Source organism: Hylobates moloch, unplaced genomic scaffold (assembly GCF_009828535.3).
Source record: "Hylobates moloch isolate HMO894 unplaced genomic scaffold, HMol_V3 SCAFFOLD_1, whole genome shotgun sequence".
NCBI classification, from domain to species: Eukaryota; Metazoa; Chordata; class Mammalia; order Primates; family Hylobatidae; genus Hylobates; species Hylobates moloch.
In genome coordinates, this window is record NW_026652276.1 from 168,076,301 (window position 1) to 168,103,706 (window position 27,406).

Below are 27,406 nucleotides of genomic sequence, written 5' to 3' on the forward strand. Positions count from 1 at the left end.
ATTTTCTACTCAAGAATTGAATAATATGCTAGACTAATTACTTCTTATGGTGCATTAAATCTTTTAGGCAACTAGCAGACACACAAGATTTACTACTTAAGATTATTTAATCCGTAATCCCAGCACTTTGGGAGGCCGAGGCAGGCGGATCACGAGGTCAGATCAAGACCATCCTGGCTAACACGGTGAAATCCCGTCTCTACTAAAAATACAAAAAAATTAGCCAGGCATGGTGGCGGGTGCCTGTAGTCCCAGCTACTCAGGAGGCTGAGGTGGCAGAATAGCGTGAACCTGGGAGGCGGAGCTTGCAGTGAGCCGAGATCGCATCACTGCACTCTAGCCTGGGCGACACAGCGAGACTCTGTCTCAAAAAAAAAAAACTATTTAATATATCTTATAACTCTCCTGTGTATGCCCCCTCCCACCTGAATTACCCATCTTACGCCTTCATATCCTGTCACCTGGTCATTCTGAAGTTGTCTCAGAACTAACATTCTTACCTAGTTTCTCAATAATCTCCATTTTATCATCCATACTTCTGCCTGAGTGATCTTTGTAAGTAAGCATCTTCATCACTCTCCTACTTAAAACCCCTTTTCAGTGTCTAGGATTTCCTAGCATTGTGCATAACCACCTCTTTGTGCCCAATGCTTGATTTGGACTCCTGTCTGCACAGTCTCATCTCTCAATGCACCACTAAACTGACTGTATGAATTATTTGCAGTCCTTGAATATGCCACGCTACTTCACGTTGCCACTTCACTCTATGCCTGGAATGTCTTTGCTATTCTGGTTCATGTGAAGGACATCTATCAGCTTTCAACATGCAGCTTGAGCATCAATTCTTTTATAAAGTGTTTCCTAACCCTCTCCCATAGATAATTGGCCTCCTCTTTCTTTGTCCTTCCCCTCCCCTAAAAGTTATCACATACATGAACAATGTCTCTCATATTCATAACACATTTTTCCTTAGTTTTGTATACAGTTGCCTCTCTAAAATATAAACTTCAAGAGCATAGAAGGCATTTATTTCTGTATTCTAACATAAAACAGAACTCAATAAACATTAATTAAATAATGAAGATAACATTTAAAATTAACAATTTATTCCTAAGTTTCTTAGCATCTTTTCTGAGTTTCAGATGAACACTTATAAAATTCCACTGGACATCTCCACACATATGTTCTGTAAGTACTTCAAGTTCAGAATGTCCACCAAAACTCATTATTTTCCCCGGAAAGTTACTTGCTTATCTGAGTTTCCTGTTTCACTAATGGCATAATTTACCCTCTGACCCAAACTAAAAATTCACCGTCCTACCTTTAGTCTATCTTTTCTTCAATTCACGCTTCATACTCATCAGTTATCTTGATAAAAATAACCTTTCTGATACTGCCACTTCTCTACTAAAATAACACACTTTATGGCTTATTCTATTAGGAGGATAAATTCAAACAATTTGGCAATAACACTCACAATCTGGCAACACCTACCTTTCTAGCCTTATCTCTTGCAAGTTTCTCCCATGGACCTTAACTTTAAGTTCTAAAGAAATGTATAAAGAAATGCAGGTAGGTGGCCAATAGCGAGCCATTCATAACAGAAATATAAATATTTCTAGCTGCCAGAAGCAAGAAAATAAAGCAAATTCCAATTGTTTTATCACATCTAAAGGTGCTGCAGGGTAACGGTATGAATCTATTTATGGAAGACAAACACATATACACACCCCTACGTATCAGGAGAATAGGGGAAATGGGTGGGTATGAAGAGCAATGGCTAGTACAATGAATCTGGGGAACAAATACAATCTATAAGGGCATTTTTTTTTTTTTTTACATGGAGTCTTGCTCTGGCATCCAGGCTAGAGTGCAGTGGGGCGATTCAGCTCAGTGCAACCTCCGCCTCCTGGGTTCAAGCGATTCTCCTGCCTCAGCCTCCTGAGTAGATGGGATTACAGGCGCACACCACCATGCCGGACTAATTTTTGTATTTTTAGTAGAGACTGGGTTTCACCATGTTGGCCAGGATGGTCTTGAACTCCAGACCTCAAGTGATCTACCTGCCTCAGCCTCCCAAAGTGCTGGGATTACAGATGTGAGCCATTGTGCCTGGCTTAAAAAATCTGTTGACTAAACGGTGCATGAATAGGACAAGAATGTTTAATCAGACTTCACTATAAAATATCCAAAGATTATCCACTTCTCTTTGCTCCTGATAATGGACATGAAGCCTTCTCAACAAGTGAAAGGAATCTCCCTCATTGTCAACTAATAAGTGGCATTTTGGTTTATACGGTAGTCTCTTCTCCATGGGTCAGAATACCCCTGAGTCAGTGGACAAAATGAACCTCGTAGATCTAAAATGCTGAGGACCAGCCCTCAGGCAGTGGTAAATCCCCTGAGATAATACAAGCCTGTAAAGTATCATGGCCGCCAGGCCATCTCTCTCAACACCACTTCAGTTGCTGACAGTAATTACCTACTACGAGGCAGAGATGCTAAACTCCAGTTCATAGCTCACTGCCTTCAAGAAGATTCTTTGACACCCTTTCTTCCCCCAACCTGAGTTTGTCATTGTTTCTGGACTCTCAACTTTACTCAACTATATCAGTTATCATATGATACTGTAATGTCTGACTGCTTCCCTCTAGCCTCTGCATGCCCTGAAGTCTGGCATCATCTTTATTATGTGCTTTGCTCATGTAAGTGTAGATTTTTTTTTTCTTTTTTTTGAGACGGAGTCTTGCTCTGTTGCAAGGGTGGAGTGCAGTGGCGCAATCTTGGCTCACTGCAACCTCCACCTCCCGGGTTCAAGCAATTCTCCTGCCTCAGCCTCCCAAGTAGCTGGCACTGCAGGCACGTGCCACCATGCCCAGCTAATTTTTTTATTTTTGGTAGAGATGGGGTTTCACCATGTTGGCCAGGATGGTCTCCATCTCTTGACCTTGTGATCTGCCTGCCTCTCAGCCTCTCAAAGTGCTGGGATTACAGGTGTGAGTCCCTGTGCCCGGCCCCTATAAGTGTAGATTTATTGGGTGACTTGTGACATCTCAAGCTAACACCATTATCTAAGTCTTTTTTTTTTTTTTAAAGACCAGAACTAATTAATTTTCACTTATATTTTTTGAGAGAAAACAGTTGTCATAAAACATTTTAGAAGATGGGAAATTATTGCAAAGCAGATAGATTTATCTGTTAAATGTGGGAACTGCTATTAGGAAGGCTTTAAAAAGGAGTCCCCTCAGAGATTGAAACCCATTCTGCTCACAAGGCACATGCCCTGTGTCATTCAACCCAATCTAAGCATTAGTTTTCCTCTGTAAAACAGAATTACTAACATCGACCTCATATCATTTCTGTGATGATTAACAGACATAATGTATTTACAGAAGTCTCAGTGACAATACTTATCTATATGGTATTTAACATCAGTAAATCTATAGAACCACATAACAGCAAGAAATTAACTTGCTGTATCCTTCATTGGAAGCTTTCAGGGATATGAGAAGCTCACTCTCACTACAGATCATATACTACTTCCACAAAGTACAGAACAACTGGTTGGCTCACCCTAGGATAAAAGAAAAGGGCTATAGGAGGAGGATTAAATGGGACCCCCATTTACCCTGTTTATCTTCAGCTGGAAAGTAAGTCTGTTAGAAACATGGAACTTGTCCATGATTTCTCCTTGCCAAAACTCTATTACCTCCAAAAGGAAGTTAGTCAAAGGGATTGTGATGTTAAACAGGAGAGCCCTTGCATTAACAAATGTGAAAACCTCTTAAAGACTAAAAAAGATATGACCACATTATCTTTTGAATGCTATCAGGAAATAGGTAGCAAAGCTATCTAAAATTCCTCTTACGTTCTTCTGGTTTCATTTCGGTTATTTTTTGCAGCCAATTCTTCCATGTTTGGCAGTCACAAGGCTCATGTGCTTCACCAAGGCACTCCCTAAAGAAAATAAACATAGGAAAGACAATTTAAAAATATTCTTCATCAACATCAAGGTAAAAAAAATTTATAGAGGGCGGGCATGGTGGCTCATGCCTGTAATCCCAGCACTCTGGGAGGCAAAGACGGGTGGATCACCTGAGGTCAGGAGTTCGAGACCAGCCTGGCCAATATGGTGAAACCCCATCTCTACTAAAAATACAAAAAATTAGTCGGGTGTGGTGGCACATGCCTATAATCGCAGCTACTCAGGAGGCTGACACAGGAGAATCGCTTGAACCTGGGAGGTGGAGGTTGCAGTGAGCTGAGATCGCATCATTGCACTCCAGCCTGGGCAACAAGAGCAAAACTCCACCTCAAAAAAAAAAAAAAAGAAAAAAAAAAAGTAGAAAGTATTCTTCCAATTTTAAAGTTGAAAAAACTAAGGCACGGTGACTAATGAGAGATGGAGCATTTCAATGGAGGCACTGAAAATGAGATTCCAAAGCTTGATACCATTAGACCAGTTTTATAAAAAAAAAAAAAGTACATTCATTTACATATTTCAAAAGTTCTAAATAGATTAATATTTATAACTTAGATTTGCAAGCCTTCAGAGCTTTAAAACATTTGAACCAATTACGTTTTATCCTCATTAATATTTTAAATTATTGTTATTCAAAGGTGTATTCCTGGCCATTACTGAGCAGCTTTTTAGACATGCAGAAGAACAGGCCCCATGTGATTTACAGATTAGAATCTATATTTTATCAAAATTACCAAATGAACCTTCTTCATTTTAAAGTTTGAAAAACACTGTTTTAAGTTGAATTATTGTGGTTACTTTTACCTCTGCATCCCCAGGTAACAGCTAGGGTAACTCAATTTACTTTTATTGGAATTTGGGAAATTTTGATTTAAATAATTAAAAACATCAATTTACCATTTGTAACTCTATTTTATATTCTTTCCATAGCTATTTAAGAAGTCAAACACTAAAACGAGCCTAAAGCCTTGATGAACTGCCATTTTAATTCAAGATGATGCTATATTGTATAGGACAAAGCTAATTATTCCAGTAAATAATAACATATTATTCGGAGGAGGGAACAACCCAATCTGGAAGTGACATCATCACCATCAGTGCTATTTTAAAAGATTTTATTTACAAAGGTTAAGCTTGGGCAGGGAGTGGTGGCTCACGCCTGAAGTCCCAGCTACTTGGGAGGCTGAGATACGAGGATCACTTGAGTCTGGGAGGTGGAGGCTGCAGTGAGCTGAGATCATGCCACTGCAGTCCAGCCTAGGCAACAGAGCAAGACCCCGTTTCACGGAAAAAAAAATAAAAAAAGGTTATATGTGTTAAGAAGACACACCAACTGACTCATGTAGTCTTACAAACTAAGAGGAAATTAAGAATGCATCGATTATACTTCATATTTGTTAAAATGGTGATTATTTAAAAAAAAAACAAGTTGTTGGTGTGGATGTGCGAAGATTGGAACCCTTGTGCACTGCTGATAGAAATGAAAATGCTGATGCAGTTGCTGTGAAAAATAGTTTGGTGACTCCTCATAAAGTTAAACTTAGAATTACCATATGATTCAGCAATTTCATTCTAAGGTATGAGAGAACTGAAAGCAAGGATTCAAACTTGTACACCAACATTCACAGTATTATTCACAACAGCTAAAAGGGGGAAACAACCCAAGTGTCTATCAACAGATGAATGGATAAACAAATTGTGAAGTATACACACACACACACACACACATGCACACGTCCACACAATAGAATATTCAGCCATAAAAAGGAATAATATTTGGATACATGCTACACTATGAATGAGCCTTAAAAACATTTTGTTAAGTGAAATAAGCCAGACACAAAAGTACAAATATTCTAGAATTCCACTTATATTAAATATTTAGAATAGGCAAATTCATAGAGAAAGAAAGTAGAGTGGTTGTTACCAGCTTGGGGGAGGAGAGGATGGGGAGTTACTGCTTAATGGTTACAGAGTTTCTGCTTGGGATCATGAAAAAGTTCTGAAAATGAAAAGTGGTTATGAAACGTTATAGTTGCACTGTGAATGTAATTAATGTCACTGAATTGCATACTTAAAAATGGTTACATGGTAAAAAAAAAATGCACCAATTGCCTTGAAAGGGTAATTTAGTTTCCTCACACTCCTGACTTATCATCTAATCTGGCACTTGGGAAATCTTTTCCATAATTGTGGTTTTACAGAGCTCCTAGCAACTTAGTGGTAGCTCAAAAGACATTAAAAAAAAATGGGTTGATTAAAATATGGAAGTGAGCTGGGCACAATGGCTACTCAGGAGGCTGAGGCAGAAGAATCAATGGAGTCCAGAAGTTCGAGGCTATAGTGTGCTATTACCACTCTGTGAATAGCCACGGCACTCTAGCCTGTGCAACACAGCACGACCTAATCTCTTTAAAAAAGTGGATATATAAAGTCAGGAAACAACAGATGCTGGAGAGGACGTGGAAAAATAGGAACGTTTTTACACTGTTGGTGGGAGTATAAATTAGTTCAACCACTGTGGAAGACTGTGGTGATTCCTCAAGGATCTAGAACTAGAAATACCATTTGACCCAGCAATCCCATTACTGGGTATATACCCAAAGAATTATAAATCATTCTACCATAAAGACACATGCACATGTATGTTTATTACGGCACCATTCACAATAGCAAAGACTTGGAACCAACCCAAATGTCCACGAATGATAGACTGGATTAAGAAAATGTGGAATATATACACCATGGAATACCATGCAGCCATAAAAAAGGATGAGTTCACGGCCTTTGCAGGGATGTGGATGAAGCTGGAAACCATCATTCTCAGCAAACTATCACAAGAACAGAAAACCAAACAATGCATGTTCTCATTCATAAGTGGAAGTTGAACAAGGAGAACACATGGACACAGGGTGGGGAACATCACACACTGGGGCCACTTGGGGGATGGGAGGCTAGGAGAGGGACAGCATTAGGAGAAACACTTAATGAAGGTGACAGGTTGATAGGTGCAGCAAACCACCATGGCACATGTATGCCTATGTAACAAAACTGCACGTTCTGCACACGTACACCAAAACTTAAGTATGAAAAAAAAGTGGATACATTAGATTCACTTTAGTGCATATTAACATCAATTCTGCTTTCCAGAAATGTAAGGGATACCTGTGATAACTGTTAATTTTAATTTGGCACACATGCTAGCAGACATTAGCGTAAGAAATGTGCCACAGATCTAGGAACAGTGTTTCCATATGGTGCCTGCAAACACAGGTGGGAATGCAGAATCTACATTTCTCATGACTCATTTTTTAAAAAAGCTTGTTTGTCATTTGCATCTCAATAAAGCTAGAAAAAAAAGCCCAGAAGTACAAAAATCCCTCATATATCTGCAGTAACTAAAACAAACAAATGCAATCAATGAAATAAACTACTTCTATTAAGATTTTTTTCCCTGGAGACTTTTTTCCCCTGGAGATTAAACAGCATATTCAATATCCATTTCCTGGCAGAATCAACGCTGGTAAATACTGGTTTTGCTGTCAGAACATTTTCTGAAAATGTTCTGGGAAAAAAAAAAAAAAGAAAGAATCATGGGGGAACAAAGCCCAGTGTTTTCAAATAAAGTCTGAAAAAAAAAAAAAAGGCCACTTCTTCAAAAGGCCATAATTGCTTATCAATGTGCTTGGCTCTCCAAGACTGTGTTGTATTAGATAGCAAAAGAAGGTTTTCTTTCCCAGAACCTCACAGGAGGACACAGACTTGCTGCTTCCTTGGTTGTGAGCCCAATCAGTAGGACCACTTCAGGGTGTTATAACTGGTTGGTACACTTTCTATCAGTTTCCAATGCAATACTAAGAAAGGATATTAAAAAAAGAAGCAGCTTATAAATAAAAAAAGAAGCTACAGCATGGACTGTGAATTAAAGAGGTTGAGGTTGGCATATTTTTTTTTTTTTTTGAGACGGAGTCTTGCTCTATGGCCCAGGCTGGAGTGCAATGGCACGATCTCCGCTCACCGCAACCTCCGCCTCCTGGGTTCAAGTGATTCTCCTGCCTCAGCCTCCTGAGTAGATGGGATTACAGGTGCGCAACACCATGCCCAGCTAATTTTTTGTATTTTTAGTAGAGACGGGGTTTCACCATGTTGGCCAGGCTGATCTTGAACTCCTGACCTTGTGATATGCCCGCCTTGGCCTCCCAAAGTGCTGGGATTACAGGCGTGAGCCACTGCACCTGGCGGAGGTTGCCATTTAATACTATAAAATATATTTAAAAACTACGGCATCTGGAAAAATAAACTCAGAATTCTCCAAAGTATAGTAATAACAATGCCACTAAACATAGTAATTGACAATCTAGATGATCAACGTAGGGAAGAGAGGTTATTCTGAGAAAAGTAGTGAAGATGCTAGAATGCCAACTTACTAAAGAAAGTTTTTTTTTTTTCCTTTTCGAGAGAGTCTTGCTCTGGCACCCAGGCTGGAGTGCAGTGGCGTGATTTTGGCTCACTGCAGCTTCCACCTCCTTCCTACTCAAGCTATCCTACTGCCTCAGCCTCCCAAGTAGCCAGGACAATAGGTATGCACCACCATGCCCAGCTAATTTTTGTATTTTTTGTAGAGACAAGGTTTCACCATGTTGCCCAGGCTGGTCTCGAATTCCTGGGCTCAAGGGATACACCCACCTCAGCCCCGCAAAATGCTGGGATTACAGCTGTAAGCCACTGAGACCGGCCTAAATTCCTGAAGAAAATTTTAACCAATGACTGTTGACAAGTATTCTAAAGTCCCTGGTATCTGTTGCTGAAACTGCATCTCAAAATGTCAGTAAAACAAGAGTATGGGGAGGGGAATCTCAGGACACAGCATACTGAATCTCAGCCAGAGACACCAATAGGGTGGGTTTATTCAGGTAAAAAACTACCCTGGTAAAAGATTATAAAGAAAAAAAAAATAGTTGCCTAATCTAAACTCCTCCACATAATTCAAATATGATTGGTTAACCTAACATCAAGTGATCAAGGAATGGCTCTCTTCTTGAAAATGTGCCAGTATGCACAACTGGTTGCATGACTATACAGTGGTTCTAAAGGGCTCTGGAAAAGGAAAAAACCTTCCACTAAAGTTTTAAAATTTATTACTTGATGGAAGAAATTCCTATTCAGAAGTTGGCAATTTCAATTCAATGCCATTTTAGAACTTTTTATTAATAAGCAATTCTGAGTGAATTAAGTAGAAATCTTCATTTTTATGATTCTTCCCTTTAGCTAACATTTTTTAGTATACCAGGCAATGTTCTAAATACTTCACATGTACTGACTCAATTCTCTTAACAACTCTTTGTAACTGGTACTATTTATCCCCATTTTACATGCACAAAGAGGTTCAGTAACCTATCAAAGGCCATACAAGTAAAGAGTGGATAAGCTAAAATTTGAAGCTAAATAGTTTCTTGTTCTGGAACTTGCACTGTATGTTGACTGCATCAGATAGGAAGGCTTTATTTTATCATATTATTTTAGGAGAGGATGTTTATCACCAAGCCACAGAGCTAGTTAGTGGCAGAGCTGTCTCACAGGCAGGTCCTGTATCTCCCAGATTATTATAACTCTGTACTCTGTTGAAATTTGATAAATTGAGCCCTCAAGTGGTATTTATTTATACAGATGTGCTACTCTGCAGAGAGTACACATGATATTTAAATAAGGTCTTATGAAGGAATTGCCAAATAAGTAGTATCATGTTTTTATTTCTGGGCCTGTGAAGAGCTGGAAAATGTTTTGTTAGTTGGCAGGAGTCTGATACTTACATAGCTAGATACTGCCAATCTAGAAAAATCTATTTTTCCATAACTAGAGCTGTTAAACTAACAGCTTAAAACTGATTTTGTAAGAAAAGATGAGATACAATTATTAGGTCTACAAATACAGATTGCTTCATCTATTTTGTCCAGAGGACTCCAGGAGAGTCCCTTGGCCTGTGAGGTTTGTGGAAAGGGAGATGATGCATGCAACTACTGCTCTGAATAAAGGATTAGGTATTGATCAAAATCCTTATTGTGAATGTTGGAGAAAAAAGATACTCACTTTCAGACTTTTCTCCAAACTTGCCAAGTCTGTACATTGTACTCTGATCCAGTGGAAACTTAAGTGGACTAGAAACCTGATACTGTGGTTTCTCAAGCTGTACATCACTATGATTCAAAAATTTGTTCCTTTTAAAGACTTTTTTGCACAGTTTCAGTAAATAAATGCTCAACAGCTAGGTAATATAAACTCTACCTTATTATTACTATTATTATTATTTGAGATGGAGTCTCACTCCGTTGCCCGGGCTGGAGTGCAGTGGCTCGATCTCGGCTCACTGCAACTTCCGCCTCCCGGGTTCAAGCGATTCTCCTGCCTCAGCCTCCCGAATAGCTGGGACTACAGGAGCATGCCACCAGGCCTGGCTAATTTTTTGTATTTTTAGTAGAGATAGGGTTTCACTGTGTTACCTAGGGTGGTCTCGATCTCCTGACCTCATGATCCCCTTGCCTTGGCCTCCCAAAGTGTTGGGATTACAGGCGTGAGCCACCACACCTAGCACCACATTATTATTTAGAATATTTCCTGCCAATCAATTTTAGTGAATAAAATGTGTTTGTCTATGTGTTTAGAAGAGAAATTCCAAATAAGGTTTTCCGTTTTCAATTCATACTGGTGATTAAAAGGGACCAGAGTAAAAAGAGAGGAAAGAAATGGCCACCATACCATCTTAAGTTTGGTGGCCAAGAAGTATTTCTGACAACAAATCTGTGAAGAGTTGTCTCAGAGAAGAGAGACACTTTGTGTCAGTTCAGAAGACAGAGAAGTTACACAGTAGCATATTTTACTTAATTAAAAAGAAAAGAAAGAGGAAAAGTCATTGGTTCAAGTCAGAACCCATCTAAGTTTTGAATATTGTCTTGAGATAATTTTGCCCAGATCACACAAATTGTAATTATAAAGGCTAGGGGGAGAAACCACGCTAGTTTCAGTTACAAAGGGCATGGAACTTGGTGAACAGGTAAGGAAGGTGAACAGGTAGAGAAGGGTATCCTGTGGAGGGAAGGGGAATGCCTATTAATACTACTTGTCTCCCAACAACGAATATATTTAGTTATATCTATGCAGATATCTCCTGGGTATGGCTCAACTGTTTCTGTCATATATAGTTCTTGAAAAGAAGAAATTATTATTGTCTTTTGTTGTGGTTTTTGTAGTCATCTTTAATTATTTCTGAGCTTTTGAAGAAGGAGAAGCAAAACCAGAATTATTTGCCTTTAATTTGTGAAGATCTCTCTTGCAAGTGTCTTTTTGCGTGAACAGATTTTGCTTCTCATTGAAATAAGAGATAAGGGCAACGGAAAGCATATGACAATTTCTACTTAGATTTTAAAATTATAGACAAAGCTCTTATACTATATGAATAAGGGTATGAAGCTAAGAATGCAAAAAAAAAAAAACAGGAACTGTAAATTAATGCCTAGAGACATGAAGTAGGCAATGCAAAAAAAATCCATCCTATAACTTAATAAATACCAAAACTGAAAGACAAAAGATTAAGCTGAAGAACTTAAATCTGAGTTTGTCCTTCACTAAAACTTATTTTTATTTCATTTAAGTCACCTTCTTCACTTCCTCTCTGGTGCTATGTCCAAAAAGTGATGATTTTGTTAGGTTCTCTACTACCCTAATGAATAGGAGAAAGAGTAAATAATTACCAAGTGTGACCTTAGTCCATGTAGCCATTCACAGATCCCTTGAACTGGGATAAAACTCAAAGTAGGGCCTGTGATCTTGTTATATAGTCTCCAATGCGTCTTGAGTATAACCAGCCTGATATTTTGGGGTATGAGAAAAAGTAAGCTGATGTATTTTTCCAAATGTTATTCTAGAAATTTACAGTTTATAGCATCGTCTATGTTTATAGACATATATACATAATTTATAGAGTCTGACCTATACTGGTAGGTTTTTTCCATTAGCTTTCTTATCTTCAGTCAACCAAACTTATTACTTGCAGCATACAAAGAGAATGGGGACAAACACAAGAAATTAAAAGCTAAACTACACTGAAAACTGGTAAAAGCTAGATCACAGAAACCACAGTGCTTAAGCAGACAATGCCAATCAAAGTTTCTTCGTTTCCCTTCAAAACTTAATTTTTCTCTGATCTCTGCAAAAGCTAATCTTTTTATCTTTTAGACATTTTCCTAATTTATGTTTTCCTTCTTCATAGCTTCTCCAACTAATCCTCTAAATCAGCCTTTTTCAACCAGGATTCCAGTTTTGTGGGCCATGCAGTCTCTGTCTCAGCTGCTCAATTCTGCTGTCATAGCCCAAAAGCAGGCACAGACAATACATAAATAAAGTGACATGAAATGGTGTGGCTGTGTTCCAACAAAATGTTACGTTTAATAATAAGTATAGACAATAGTTTGCTGACCCTTGACTTAAAGTCAGGGGTTTGCAGTTCAATAAATACTTTTAACTAATGATGATGGCCAAGGTAAGAAGTAGACCAGGGTAGGGATAGTTCCATAACTATACCTTCCTACTATATAGCAGTGATACAATTAGTTTCTGGTTTCTGATAAGCATAAAAGTAAAGACTAGAATTTCATATCCACCTAAAGTGTATCCATGCATATGTGGTAATTCTGGAAATGAGCAAAAAGCAGAATAAATACTGTAGCTTTTTTTATCATTTAATTAAAACAGTTAACTGAATCTTCTATGAATAAGTAGAGTGCTGATGGCTGACATATATATAGTCAAAAGAGTATTCAGAGTTACATATCCTTTCCAATACTGATTTATCATCAGTTTGTACTTATTGAGTACTATCAGGCACTAGAAACTAAATAAAACACAAGAAACAACGAGCCTGCAGTCACTGGTTCCTGACTAGAACTGTGCATTAGCATCTCCTGGGAGATTTTTCATTTTCTTTTTTTAGAGCCCCACTCAAAAACCTACTAAATCGAAATCTTACTTGTTAGGGCCCAAGATAAAATTTCGTAAAAGGGACCTTGGTAATTTTGGGAGCTCCTGGTGAAGAATCACTGCTAGAGGCTTATATTTTTAATGAAAGCTTAAACTCTAAACATTTTCTAATCTATGGTCAGCAATTTGGTATTATAGTTTAGGCACATAGGCTTTAAAATCAAACACCTGGGTTCTAATCTCGTTTCTGCCAATTCCTAGCTGTATAACCCTGGGGAACTTCTCTGTGCCCGAGTTTCTTTATCTGTAAAATGGGCATAATAACATCAACTCAACTCAGCATTGTTGGGAGAATTCAATATGTAAAAAACAGCTGGTGTAGTGCCCGGCACACACTAAACACACAACAAATATGAACTATTACTACTTATTACACATTTCTTAAATTAAGAAGAATACTATCAAGTATACTACAATTTAAAGGCCTGACTCAAGGTGCAAAGTCTCTTTAATAACTATTGGAAAGAAAGGTGATTAGGCTGATTCCAACTTATCTTATACTAACCAGCAGAAGAGGTGTCCTTTTCCACAATCAACAGCAGGAGCTCTCAGCAATGGGAAGCTGAGTGTATCAGATCCAGATGTATTTGACCCTTGTTTCGTTAGTCTTACTGCTCTGTCACAGCCTGGAGTAGGACACCATTTAATGGCAGGATTATTTTCAACAAAGGCCTGTTTAAACAGCAATAACAAAACACAAAAGAAAATATTTTAATGCTAAATTCTAATACAGAGTGTACCTCTATGGTAATTTACTATAAAGCAAAGAAAGAAAAAGAGTGAAATAAAATGCATGGAGTTGTCAGTCTCAAGACATTTAAACAGTACTGGAAAGTACTGAAAAAATTATTAAGGGGAAAGTGGCAATTAACTTAGTAACAAAATTATTTTTAAAATTTGTTTTCTTTAATCTAAAAACCATGTAAATGATGATAAGGCAAAAACGTAATTGTTTGCATAGAAAATATGTAATTTTAAAATGTTTTCTCATACAATGTGTCACTTTTCTGATGAATATAATTAAGTAGAAACATGCATGTAGCTGTATTAGAACAGTAAATTTCTAAATGGTACCCAAATAATACATAATAATCAATATTATGATACGTTCTATGTTAAAGAAGAGGGGGTGCTGGGCGCAGTGGCTCACGCCTGTAATCCCAGCACTTTGGGAGGCTGAGGTAGGTGGATCACCTAAGGTCGGGAGTTGGAGAACAGCTTGGCCAACATGGAGAAACCCCATCTCTACTAAAAATACAAAAATTAGCCGGGAGTGGTGGTGGGCGCCTGTAATCCCAGCTACTCGTAAGGCTGAGGCACAAGAATCGCTTGAACCTTGGAGGCAGAGGTTGCAGTGAGCTGAGACCACACCACTGCACTCCAGCCTGGGAGACTGAGTGAGACGCCGTCTCCAAAAAAAAAAAAAAAAAAAAAAAGTAGGACTTGTCTTTTAAAAGTTCACATATTAGACTCAGTAAAATCTGCACAAAGCACAAGGCAGTTAAAATTAACTTTTAAATCACACACGCAAAAGAAAGTAACTTGCCTACACTTACAACTTCTGAAAAAGAATGAAGACAAAAAAAAGATGAAATAAACATTATAATTCATTATATAAACCTACTACTTGGAATAAAAATGATAATAAACTTCCAAGTTGGAAGTCTTTATTTCCAAATATTTTATTTAGGAGCATGAAAGATAATGTCTTTTGGAAAACTTAAAGTAGGTAAAATCTAATTTGAACATTATCTTGATCAATCAGTTATTAAAGTGCAATGGGCAAATTAATAAAAAGTTCTGATAAATAGTTTTATTTTAAATTTTGTAAATTACCAGTACTTTAGCCTTTCCTCTTATTATTATAAAATAACGCTTTAGCTTCAAACTTTATCACCATTCCTTTATGCAACTTTTCTGATAAAGTGTTTCTAACAAAAGAGCCATTATTTTGTTTTAAAAAATAAAACAAAAAGAAAAAATAATGTTATAAAGGTTTAATAAATTCAAAATTATGGAAATTGGACAGATAATTGGCAGTATACCTTACCTTAATATCAAACTGTAGGTATCGTTTGTCCATCTCCTTTGAAACTACACTTTCTATGATATCCACAGGTACAAGTTGGAAGCAATCATATGCAGGGCAAAAAATGTTGTGAGCTTCACCTTCTTGAATTTTCAGATTCAAAAACCTATTAAAATGATCAATGGACATCAAAGGAGCAAGGATATTAAGTTGTGCATACATTCTAAGAATTTTCCTTTTTCTTTCCTTTTTTTTTAGAGACAGGGTCTCATTCCATCACCCAGGTTGGAGTGCAGTGGCACGATCACAGATCACTGTAGCCTCATACTCTTGGGCTGAAGCAATCCTCTCACCTCAGTCTTCTGAGTAGCTAGGCCTACAGCTGCATGCTGCTATGCTGGGCTAATTTTTAAATTTTTGGTAGCGATGGGTCTTGCTATGTTGTCCAGACCGGTCTCAAACCCCTGGTCTCAAGCGATTCTCCTGCCTTGGCCTCCCAAAGCCCTGGGGTTATATGCATGAACTACTATGCCTGGCCAATTTTCCTTTATGCTGAATTTTTTTGTCAGAGTATAATTAAAATAATACCAACAAAAGTGTGAAACAGCAATTGTAATGCACATTATCTGTTAAGCCATTCATTTTATATATCAATATATATGCATACACATATACATATATACTCGTATGTTTTATATTTTATGTTTCTATTTTGCTTTATCCTCTAAAAATCTGAAAAAATCTGAAACAGTATTTTTATTTAAAATTAAAAATTCAGAAATGAGTTGCTCAGAAAGGTCATATTCAATTCTCAATATGCTATAGCTTTAAAGAAAAGGGGGCAATGGTATATAGAAATGAGCCATAGATAAATCAAGATATTTTGGGATGGCATTAAAATATAGCATAGTTTTTTGAAGAATAGGTTTATAGGTTTTCTCTTTATATTTCATTTAGATGAATATTAAAATAAGTTTTATTTCCTACTTAGGTATACTTGAGTAGTGAGGAAAAAATGCCCTATAAAAAAGTAGCAAGAATCTAGCCCAAGGTTAGATTAAAAGCAGGGTTCTTTTTTTTTCTTTCCTTTTCTTACTTTTTTTTTTTTTAAGGTGGGGTCTCTCTCTTTGCCTAGGTTGGTCTCAAACTCCTGGGATTAAGTGATCCTCCCACCTCAGCCTCCTGAGTGAGTAGCTGGGATTACATGCATGTACTACCATGTCCAGCTAAAAGCAGGGTTCTGAGTTAGAAAATTCCAGATCTGCCACCAACAAGGCATATGATCTTAAGCAATTTATTTAACTGCTCTAAGCCTCAGTTTCACCATATGTAAAATGGAGATAATAATGTGAACTTCCCAGGGTTGTTATACAGATTATATATGTGAAAAATCTACATGGTGCATGACATAGAGTAAGAATTCATAAATCTTTTAGCAAGGATTATTATTATTATTATTTAATACTGCCCTTAGAAAAGCAAGAGACAAACTTTTGAAGTACAGATTACTGTATACTGAATTTAACACTTAAATCTAGAGAAAATAAATGGAAAACCAGGCAATTAAATCTAACTGCTTAGTCCTCACCATCAACATTTTGATTATTTCACTAACTATAGTATCTTTTTTCTTTAGTTCTCTCATTCTCTTAATTCCACTGCACTTAACAACAACAACAACAACAACAACCACCTTACTGAGACCTTGGCAGGCCTGTTCCCTTTGCTCCATCTTCTCTTTCACATCCTCGTCTGGGCAATTCATAGAAAAGAGAATCCCCAACAGTCAATTCTCTCACTCCAAGTGCTACCACACCTCAAACCTAGCAGTATCTTTAGCATTCTTTCCTTTCTTCCCACTCACTTCTGTGAAAGGGAGAGCTTTCTCTTTTACCTCCAGGCTAATCCTCAAATCCTCTGGCCAGCTCTGGGACTTGCACTATCCAATAACCTATCCTTTCTCTCTTTTACTTTCTAATGGCTCTTACCTTGGGCGCAATAAACATGCTCAAGTTTTTCCCATTTTAAAAACCCTTACTAACCACATGACTCTCTTCCGTTTCATTTTCTTTTTCTTTCACATCAAAGTTTCTTGACAAAATAGTTTATGATGATCTGTTATTCCTTCCTCAAGCCCATCTCATTCACTTCTCAATCTGTAGCATCTGGCTGCTATCACCTCTTCACTGGGCCACAATGACTACCTATTAGCCCAATTTATTAAAGAATTCAGTTTTTATCTTCCTTGATTTCTCTAGAGCATGAGACACTGTGAGCATTTCCTTCTTTCAAATTCTCTTTGGCTTCCAGGAATTAACTTTTTTTTTCCTTGGCATTCTTCCAACCTCTGGTAGATCCTTATCCATTTTTTCACAAGTGCCATTTTCACTCCTGTGCTAAGCAGTGATATACAAGGTATATAAGGTATATTGTGGCCTGGCACAGTGGCTCACGCCTATAATCCTAGCACTTTGGGAGGCCTAGGTGGGCGGATCACAAGGTCAGGGGTTCGAGACCAGCCCGACCAACATGGTGAAACCCCGTCTCTACTAAAAATACAGAAATTGGCTTGGCATGGTGTCGGGCGTATGTAATCCCAGCTACTCAGGAGGCTGAGGCAGGAGAATCACTTGAACCCGGGAGGCAGAGGTCACAGTGAGCTGAGATGGTGCCACTGCACTCCTGCCTGGGTGACGGAGAGAGACTCCAACTCAAAAAAAAAAAAAAAAAGAAGTCTTAAGACTAAAAGTAGAGAACTGTTAAGTGTAGAGTTCCTTTTTCACATAACAAGATTCTCTTCTTTTTAGCTATGAATAGATTCCCTGGGAAGTTGGATAGTCCCTTGTCAAAGTTCACAGTTTGCTTAGACATAGTTACTACATGATGATGTTTTGAATTTTACATATTTTAAATATATCAGAGAAGATTTAATCATCTCGGGGGAATTAAATTACAGAACTGAGAAGACCTCATTGAAGACAGGATCAGTTCCGTTGGCCATATTATTTCTCATCAAGACACAATTTAATAAAAATTTATGAGCAGAACATGGAGTTGGTAAGTGTCACTAAAAGAGATAAATCTGGGGCAAACCTTACCTATATTTTTATCTTGCAGGTAAGATTCACAGATGATATCATAGGTAGGCTCTCTCTGCTTATTACAATGCTTAGGAATATGATAATAAGTAATATTTATTGAGCGATTACTATATGCAAGATCCTGTTTTAAGTACTTTACATATATTAAGAAATTTAAAAAACTGACGATAATCCTAGGAAGTACGTACTATTATCACCACTTTATAGATTAGGAAACTGAGGAACAGGCAGGCTACCAATTACCTAAATCAACAACTAATAAATAGCAGAGTTGGAATTCACAACCCAGTGACCTATTGTATCCAGAACCTGAGCTCTTATCCTCAATATTAGCAAAGAAATTCCATTCTGGCTAGAAAATAATAATTTCTATCTAATCTGTCGATTGATCAATCAATCAATCAACAGGGTCTTCTTCTGTTGCCCAGGCTGGAGTGCAGTGGTGTGATCATAGCTCACTGTAGTCTTGAACTCCTGGGCTCAAGTGATCCTTCTGCCTCAGCTGCCCAAGTACCTAGGACTACAGACATGTGCCACTATGCCTGGCTATTCCCTTTTATTTCAGCCCTTGGCATCGATACTTTAAAGCAGGGGTGTCCAATGTTTTGCTTTTCTGGGCCACATTGGAAGAAGAACTGTCTTGGGCTACACAAAAAAATACACTAACAATAATGACAGCTGATGAGCTTAAAACAAAAATAGCAAAAAAAAAAAAAAACAAAAAAACCTCATAATGTTTTAAGAAAGTTTATGAATTTGTGTTGGGCCACATTCAAAGCTGTCCTGGGCCACATGCAGCCTGTGGGCCACAGTTGGATAAGCTTGCACTAAAGCATCTAGCTGTACTAATAAAAAGTTTGGGATGAATAAGATAGATTGAGGGGCTTTCAAACTATCTGAGGACCTTTAAAAATGCTTCCTTGGTTTTAGATAGGAGTTTCTTTTTCTATGTGCCTATAAAAACATTGTGATAATTAAAAAATGATTTCATCAACATATGAATCAACCAACACGGAACTTCTTTTATTGGTGCCTGATTTGACAAAATTGGAAGGGGTGGAAAGGAGAATCCTAGGTAGGCTAGAAGGTACTAAGGAAATCAATAATTAGATCTTTCAAATTTAAATCTTACCATACATTTCTTATGGCTAGTTTGTGATGAGTTTGGGAGATAGTTCTTGTGATACAAGTCAGGTGAGGAAGGTCAATGAAGCTCAAAAAAATTCAAGAAAATCCCTGGGGTACTCAATTTTCATATACACACCAAGACCAACAGCTAACTTGGTAGAGCTCACGTAGTACTTCCTAATTCGGTACAGTTAACAACTAAGATAAGGTTGTACCTGGGAAGTATTTTCTGCCTGCACAACTGGGTTAAGGATAGCTTTGGATTGTGAGCTCTGACTTCTGTCAATTAGTTTACCTGTAACAGCTATACTGATCTGATCCTATCTAAGTAGACTCTGAGTAGAATCTAGTCTACGTCTTAAAAGGAACAACCAGATATTCTGACTTAAAAAGCAGCAGTTTTTTTGCCCCTCCAAATGAAATCTTGCCTCTTACTCCAATTTGGAAACCAGATAAAGAAATGTACTCAAAATCAAACCAGACACATTGGGGGACTGAGGTGGGTGGATCACTTGAGGTCAGGAGTTCGAGACCAGATTGACCAACATGGCAAAACCCCATCTCTACTAAAAATACAAAAATTAGCAGGGCATGGTGGTGTGCGCCTATAGTCCCAGCTTACTGGGAAGGCGGAGGCATGAGAATCGCTTGAACCCGGGAAGGAAGACATTGCAGTGAGCCGAGATCACACCACTGCACTTCAGCCTGGGTGACAGAGTGAGATCCTGTCTCAACAAAGAAAAAAAAAATCAGAATGACAGCTCAGCGGTTGCCTACAAATCAGGGGTGATAAAAGGAAGGCAGAAAGAGAAGAGTAGCAGGGATTCAATGGGAAATGAGGAAACCTGGGAATGACAGATTCTAAGGGTTGTGGTGATGGTTTCAAGGTTGTATATAGATATCAAAGCTTATCAAATTATTTATTTTAAATGTGTGGCTTTATGTATGTCAACTGTACCTCAACAAAGCTGTTTAAAAAGAAAAACTCAGAAAACCTGCTCAGGTTCTTGCTCTCTTACCCACATAGTATTCTCTAGCTCCCTACACTTGCTAACTGATACTCCATAAAACAAAAAAAAAGGTTAAAAACTTCTGATTTCTAAGATTTTCTTAAATACCAATGACATACCTCACTTAGGTCATCAAACAATAGCTTTGTGTATCTCCAGAGATAACATAACATTACAGTGCTCATTATAGCAATCTTTGTTTAGAAACTTCTCTCGAAAAGTGCAACATGAGAGCAAAGTTAATGAATGGTGAAAAAGTACAAATCTTGAAAGGTAATGAGAAGGGTAAATAGAGATAAACATAAGAAGCAAGACAAATTTTCCATTGGTAAAATATACCCAACTATGTCTAGCTGAAACATTTAACTTTGCATTCACTAAAAGAAATTTTAAACATTCTTACAGATTTTCAAGGCAATTTGGTTGTCACAAAAAATTGAGACAGCACAAAACCAAATGCTTAAGATTCCTGGGATATAAGACAAACTGATTCTTGCCTGAAATTTACATTAGAAGTAATATAAATTAAAATACTAAGAAAAATTATTTGTATACCTGCTTTGTTTCTAAACGTACCTTACATTAAGCTAAATAGCATTAATTAAAATAGCTGGGGAAGACGTAAAAATAAAAACAAAAATATTTTTCCTTACTAGTAAAGTCTAAATTCATTTCTGTGTAACTCAGAAGTCAATATAAATAATTTGCATCATTAAATACTGAAAGCAAACAATTTTATTAACAAATCAGAGCGCTATCATGCAGTAAGAAATGCTAAGGTGCTCATATACTCACGACTCCCAACATCCTCTACAGAAGTCATGTCCACAGGGCATATCCACAGGGTCTTCAAATACAGAGATACTGCACATACAAATGTCACACTGGAGATGAAGAAGAACAATGATTTAAACAGAACTGTACTTTTGAAAGAGAACAATACATTCATTTTGTTTACTTTTTTAAAACGCAAAAATACTAGTACAGTAATTAAAAGTTTTTGAAAGTTACCTCTTTCAAAGTTTTAAGGACAGTTAGTATGCCTTTCAGTGACAAATACCATGACTACCTCACTATAAACAAAAGTGGGATTTAAATGTTTTAACGCAAAAATCAAACCCTTAAATTCCAAATTTATGTATTAATCAGCAACTGCGTTTGGAAAAGGAAGTAGAAGAAACAAATCATTCGGGCCAACATCAAATTACATGTTGCAAAAAACCACTTCAGTATCATGCCCTTCACATTACACCTACCCTTCAAAATCTATGAAAACAGAGTAACTTTGTATTTTTAATGCAGCAACTCAGGATATTCAGACTTTCCAGGGAGAGAACCCTGCTATAAAACTAAGTATTAGGCCGGGCACGGTGGCTCACACCTGTAATCCCAGCACTTTGGGAGGCTGAGGTGGGCAGATCACTTGAGGTCAGGAGTTCAAGACCAGCCTGACCAACATGGTGAAACCCTGTCTCTACTAAAAATACAAAAATTAGCTGGGTGTGGTGGCGCATGCCTGTAATCCCAGCTACTCAGGAGGCTGAGGCAGGAGAATCACCTGAACCTGGGAGGCGGAGGTTGCAGGGAGCCAAGGACATGCCATTACACTCCAGCCTGGGCAACAAGAGTAAAACTCCGTCTCAAAAAAAAAAAAACACAAAACAACAACAACAACAAAAAACCCACCTATGTATTAAAACTATGCCATTTTAATAGCAAAAGCTGCAATCACTTTTGCGCCTACCTAATATCTTCTAAACAATGCTCTCTAGAAGCAAAATTTATCATGTTACATATGCAAATTACAGGATTCTGTTTTCCAAAAAGGCACAGATAAAATGAGAAGCATTTTCATATTTATCACATATTCTGAGTGGCTGAGTCATTCAAGAAATATTAAAATCTCCTATAATAGCACACCAACGATATGCCAGTTAAAAATGCTGACGATGGCGTACTGTTTCGTAAAATAATAAAACACTTATTTTGGAAATGCATCTAGATAACAAACTCCAGAAGCTTTACTGAAACAAATACATAACTATCAATATATTGTAAATGCTTAAAAATTAGCTTTCAAGAAATTATAAAAAATGTTTTTGTATTTTCGGTTTACAGTGCCTATCACAAACTTATCTTTCAATATTTCAATATGATGTATATATGTGTTTATGTATTTTGAGATGGGGTCTTGCTATGTTGCCCTGGCTAGTCTTTTTTTTTTTTTTTTTGAGAGGGAGTCTTGCTCTGTCACCCAGGCTGGAGTGCAGTGGCGCGATCTCGGCTCACTGCAAGCTCCGCCTCCCGGGTTCACGCCATTCTCCTGCCTCAGCCTCTCTGAGTAGCTGGGACTACAGGCGCCCGCCACCACGCCCGGCTAATTTTTTGTATTTTTAGTAGAGACGGGGTTTCACCGTGGTCTCGATCTCCTGACCTCGTGATCTGCCCACCTCGGCCTCCCAAAGTGCTGGGATTACAAGCGTGAGCCACCGCGCCCGGCCAACCTGGCTAGTCTTAAACTCCTGAGCTCAGGCAATCCACCCACCTTGGCCTCCCAAAGTGCTAGGATTACAGGCATGAGCTACCGTGCCTGGCCTGTATTTAAATCATTAAGCAATTGAAGTTTTAAGGGAAAATAAAATAGATGGTTTCCCTAAACTGTTTTAAGTTCTCTGTTTGCAAATGAGGAAAGAAAACCTTTTTTTTTCAATCTATAATTCAGAGATCACAAAAACATTCTGTAATAATAAATATTTACTGAAGCATGGAAATAACTGAACCTTTCAAGAAAGGGATAGGATTCAATTACAAGAACACAACCAGACACTCCATGGAACAATATTAAATCATTTGAATGTTAAAAGACTATAAACAAAACTAGAAGTACAGTGAATACCAAACCATACCAAACTGGTGTCTAAATCCCCAGGAGATAAGCTGATTTCATCTGGGGAGGTGACAGAAGAGCGCGTAGTCCTTGGAGTTCTTGGAGATGGGAGCGTGTCCCAGGCATTATACCCACTTGGTGGTGGAGTTGGCATTTGAACACCTGATCGTTGGCAGCAGTTCTCTGGGTTGGACATCCAAGCTTCAAGTAATTTCTCCCTGTCCCAGTCTTAAAGAAAAATGGAATGGATAGCTCTCAAAAAAGAAAATATGGTAATGTTTTAAAAGCTATATAATAACACAAATATGAGAATAAATTACAAATTTTGGTCATCTAAAGAAAAAAGTACTTATATAAAAGTAGTAACTGCAAATGAATGTCTAGGTATGTTCTTGTTATTAGCATTTTTACACAAAATTTAAGCTTTCATAATTGATCATGGCTTACAACCATGTCAAGATCTAGCAGTATGGTCAAAATTTCCAGTACTTTCTACTACCAATCAAAACAGGTCACTCACACATCACTCTTGGAATTCACTACATTTTCGCTGGCATAGGTTTAATTTAGCTTCTTTACTCTTTCCAAAAAAATACATAATTTTTTAACTATCCTCACTGGCATCAAGTTGTAAAATGATTACATAGTTCACTATAGATATGTCAAAATGCCAATAGCAGGTCCTAAAAATCATTTAATAAACAGCTTGAAAGCAGAAGAAACTTCTGAAGAAATTAGGGTTATAAATAAAGATTTAGTGAATTAGGTATAAATTCTATATTAAGGGATCTTGAACCTGGCCTAACTAAAAAAAGTTATCTTCCTACTGTGAACATTTTAAAAATTGCCAAGTAAAACATACTATAATGTCTAGAGCCATAAAAACCTAACCCTTTAAAAACAACAAACTAATACATTCAATTATTTTGCTAGGTGTTTTACATAACTTCATTTATTCCTCCCAGCAAACTTTTTTTTTTTCAATTATTATTTAGGCAAAGAAATCAAGACTGAAGGAAGTTATATAACTTGTCCAAGCTCACACAGAGATTTGAAACCAATTTCTGTAATTCCAAAGCCTGTGTTCATCCCATGATCACACGCTATTTCTGAGAAAACTAAAGGGTAAATTATTCACTGTAGGCACATTCTATAAAATTTTATAGCTTAAATACAAATAACTGGAAATTTTCTACACAAGGTTTTTTTTTTTTCAACTATATTAAGCCAATGTATTTGGCAGTTTAACAGGATAAATATGACTTTGACATGCAATGAAAATAGAAGGAGTATATTTCCAGGTAGGGAAAATAAACAAGTACATATATAAATACAGATGCTCCTTGACTTACGATGGGGTTAAGTCCTGATAAATCCACTGTAAACTGAAAATATGATAAGTTGAAAATGTGGTTGACTAGGAGCTATGGCTCACTACCGTCACCCAGCATCTCAAGAGTAGTATGGTTTCTACTGAATGCATATTGAGTTAGCACCATTTTAAGTCAAAAAATTGTAAGTCAAACCATCCTAAGTCAGGGGCTATCTGTGTATATACAGAGTTCTTCTGGTGATTATTTTACATAAGTAGAATATCATATAAACTTTATCTCCTTTTCCCACTTAATCAACCTGAAAATCTCTCCAAGTAAACTAGTTTAATATTATTTCCTTCTTTTTAATGACTAAATATGAATCCACTGTGTGAAACAATTTGTGTATCATGATTTATTCAAATATCCCCCTACTTTGTTTTTTTTTTTTTTTTTTTTTGCCACAACAATGAGGTTGTAATCTATATCAGTGCAGTTATAAGTATATATTCTTGCTTATATTGGTATTTCCTTGGTATAAATTCCCTGGAATGAGACTAATGAGTCTAAGGCCCATCGTGTTTTTAAAAGAAAATGCTAGATGGCTTTCCAAAAAGGTTATGACAAATTCTTTTTTTTTTTTTTGAGACAGGGTCTCGCTTTGTCACCCAGGCTGGAGTGCAATGGCATGATCTTGGCTCACTGCAGCCTCTGCCTCCTGGGTTCAAGAGACTCTCGTGCCTCAGCCTCCCAAGTAGCTGGGACTACAGGCATGTGCCACCACTCCAGGCTAAGTTTTATATATATTTTTTAGTAGAGACAGGGTTTCACCATGTTGCCCAGGCTGGTCTCAAACTCCTGACCTCAAGTGATCTGCCCACCTCGGCCTCACAAAGTGCTGGGATTACATGCATGAGCCACCAAGCCCGGCAGGTTATAACAGTTTTTACTTCTGTCAGCAATGAGGAACCTTACCAGTTTCTTCTACAGCAATGGGTGTTACAGTTCTTTTAAACATTTATAAACTTATAGTTCACTGTTATTTTAATTTGTATTTTCTTGACAATGGATGTATTCAAACATCTTTTGATGTGTTTGTTGGCCATTTGGATGTGCTCTTCTATGAACTACCTATCCATATCTTTTCACCATTTTGGCACTGAGGTATTTACCAATTTCTTGTCAATTTAAAGAAGGCTTTTGTATACAATAAACATTAGCTAATATTGTTTCCAAATCAAAATTATGTTTCCTGACTTTGTTTATGGTATACTTAGAACAAAAATTTAAAAATCCAATATACTTTAATATGTCTATCTCTTCTTTAGCTTTCTTGACAAATTCATGAATTGACTTTATATCCCTCATCCTTTTTTTTTCTTGGTATTCCAATGGCCAGTCATATTAGGGCCATTTAATGAATTATATATCCTTTCCCCACTGATCTATAATGTCATCTTTACATAAATTATATTCCCAAATACTGTAAATTGGATTTACTATTCTGTTTCAATGGTCTATTTTAGATTTGAACAAGTGCCATGCTGACTGAATTACAGTGGCTTACAGCGTGTTCTCTTTTCTGGTAAGGCTAATTCCTTTCACTGGAACTGAATGAGCACACCTGATCTCTGTGACCCTCAGGAAACTGAGGAAGAGCTGAACAGGTAGGCCTCTTATTTAGACCCAAAGTTGGGCTCAGAGTTGAGAGAGACAGCTGCAGAGAGACAGCTGCATTACAGAGAATCAGGATTAGCACAAAAGATTTCTTGGGACAAAAAAAGCCATCATTAAAAAAAAAATTCAGTGGCCAAATAAAGAGAATGGTCCCATTTGAGACACAAATTAATGTTCTTTAAGGCCAAGGGAGAAAAAACACTTCAAAGGAAAAGTAAAGAAAACACTTACCAAAAAAACTAGAAGTTTCTGATTAAGAAAATACATGTAATTGAGCCCTCATCATTAAAAAAAAAAAAAAACTACAACCAATCAAACTCAAGAAAAGGAAGAACGTGATAAAGGCAAAGTAGAAATTAAACGTTAGAAACTATTGATAGAAAAAATGATAGACAACCTATAAACTGCAGGAAAAAAAGACAAAAATCTAAGAACTAAAAATAAAAACCAAGGCAATCGGGAAAACTCAGTGTATACACATTGAAACTGAAAATAAGATACAGCTATATGTAGAGAGAAAATTAAAAGAACTGTGACAAAGTGCAATGTCTTTCCAACTGTAAACTTATTTAACGGCAGAGCTTATACCTACATTGCAATCGATTTTATCTCCATTACTCAGCCTAGGCCTAGTTCAAAGTGTATATTCAATAGAAATCTGTTGAACGAACAAATGAATATAAAACCACATGCTCCTATTATTTAAATCTAACTGAAGTAGATAATATTCCAGGAAATTGTAAACCATTACAGCTGAAGAACTCATGAAAAGGTAGTAATTCTAAGCAGACTAATAACATTGGGAGAAACTGAAGAATACAGTAATTATTTATTTAAAAAGTATAGGGTTCACATGGTTTCATAAGCAAACTTCAAAAAATTTTTGGCTGGGGGCGGTGGCTCACGCCTGTAATCCCAGCACTTTGGGAGGCCAAGGCGGGCGGATCACGAGGTCAGGAGATCAAGACGGTCCTGGCTAACACAGTGAAACCCCGTCGCTACTAAAAATACAAAAAAATTCCAACCCATGAGCATGGAATGTTCTTCCATTTGTTTGTATCCTCTTTGATTTCATTGAGCAGTGGTTTGTAGTTCTCCTTGAAGAGGTCCTTCACATCCCTTGTAAGTTGGATTCCTAGGTATTTTATTCTCTTTGAAGCAATTGTGAATGGGAGTTCACTCATGATTTGGCTCTCTGTTTGTCTGTGATTGGTGTACAAGAATGCTTGTGATTTTTGTACATTGATTT

At 37.3% G+C, this 27,406-nt stretch overlaps 1 protein-coding gene across 7 annotated transcripts in view; it reads right to left on the reverse strand.

Annotated features, from left to right (window-relative positions):
- Window positions 1–27,406, reverse strand: part of ANKIB1 (ankyrin repeat and IBR domain containing 1) — a 270,873-nt gene that overhangs the window by 35,498 nt on the left and 207,969 nt on the right. For all 7 annotated transcript variants that reach the window (XM_058424746.1, XM_058424751.1, XM_058424755.1 and 4 more), the window contains 5 exons: window positions 23,187–23,395; window positions 21,076–21,164; window positions 15,063–15,207; window positions 13,518–13,684; window positions 3,869–3,957 (listed from right to left, as the gene is read on the reverse strand). In XM_058424746.1, the coding sequence (XP_058280729.1) occupies window positions 3,869–3,957; window positions 13,518–13,684; window positions 15,063–15,207; window positions 21,076–21,164; window positions 23,187–23,395 (699 nt within the window). The remainder of the gene's footprint in view (window positions 1–3,868; window positions 3,958–13,517; window positions 13,685–15,062; window positions 15,208–21,075; window positions 21,165–23,186; window positions 23,396–27,406) is intronic.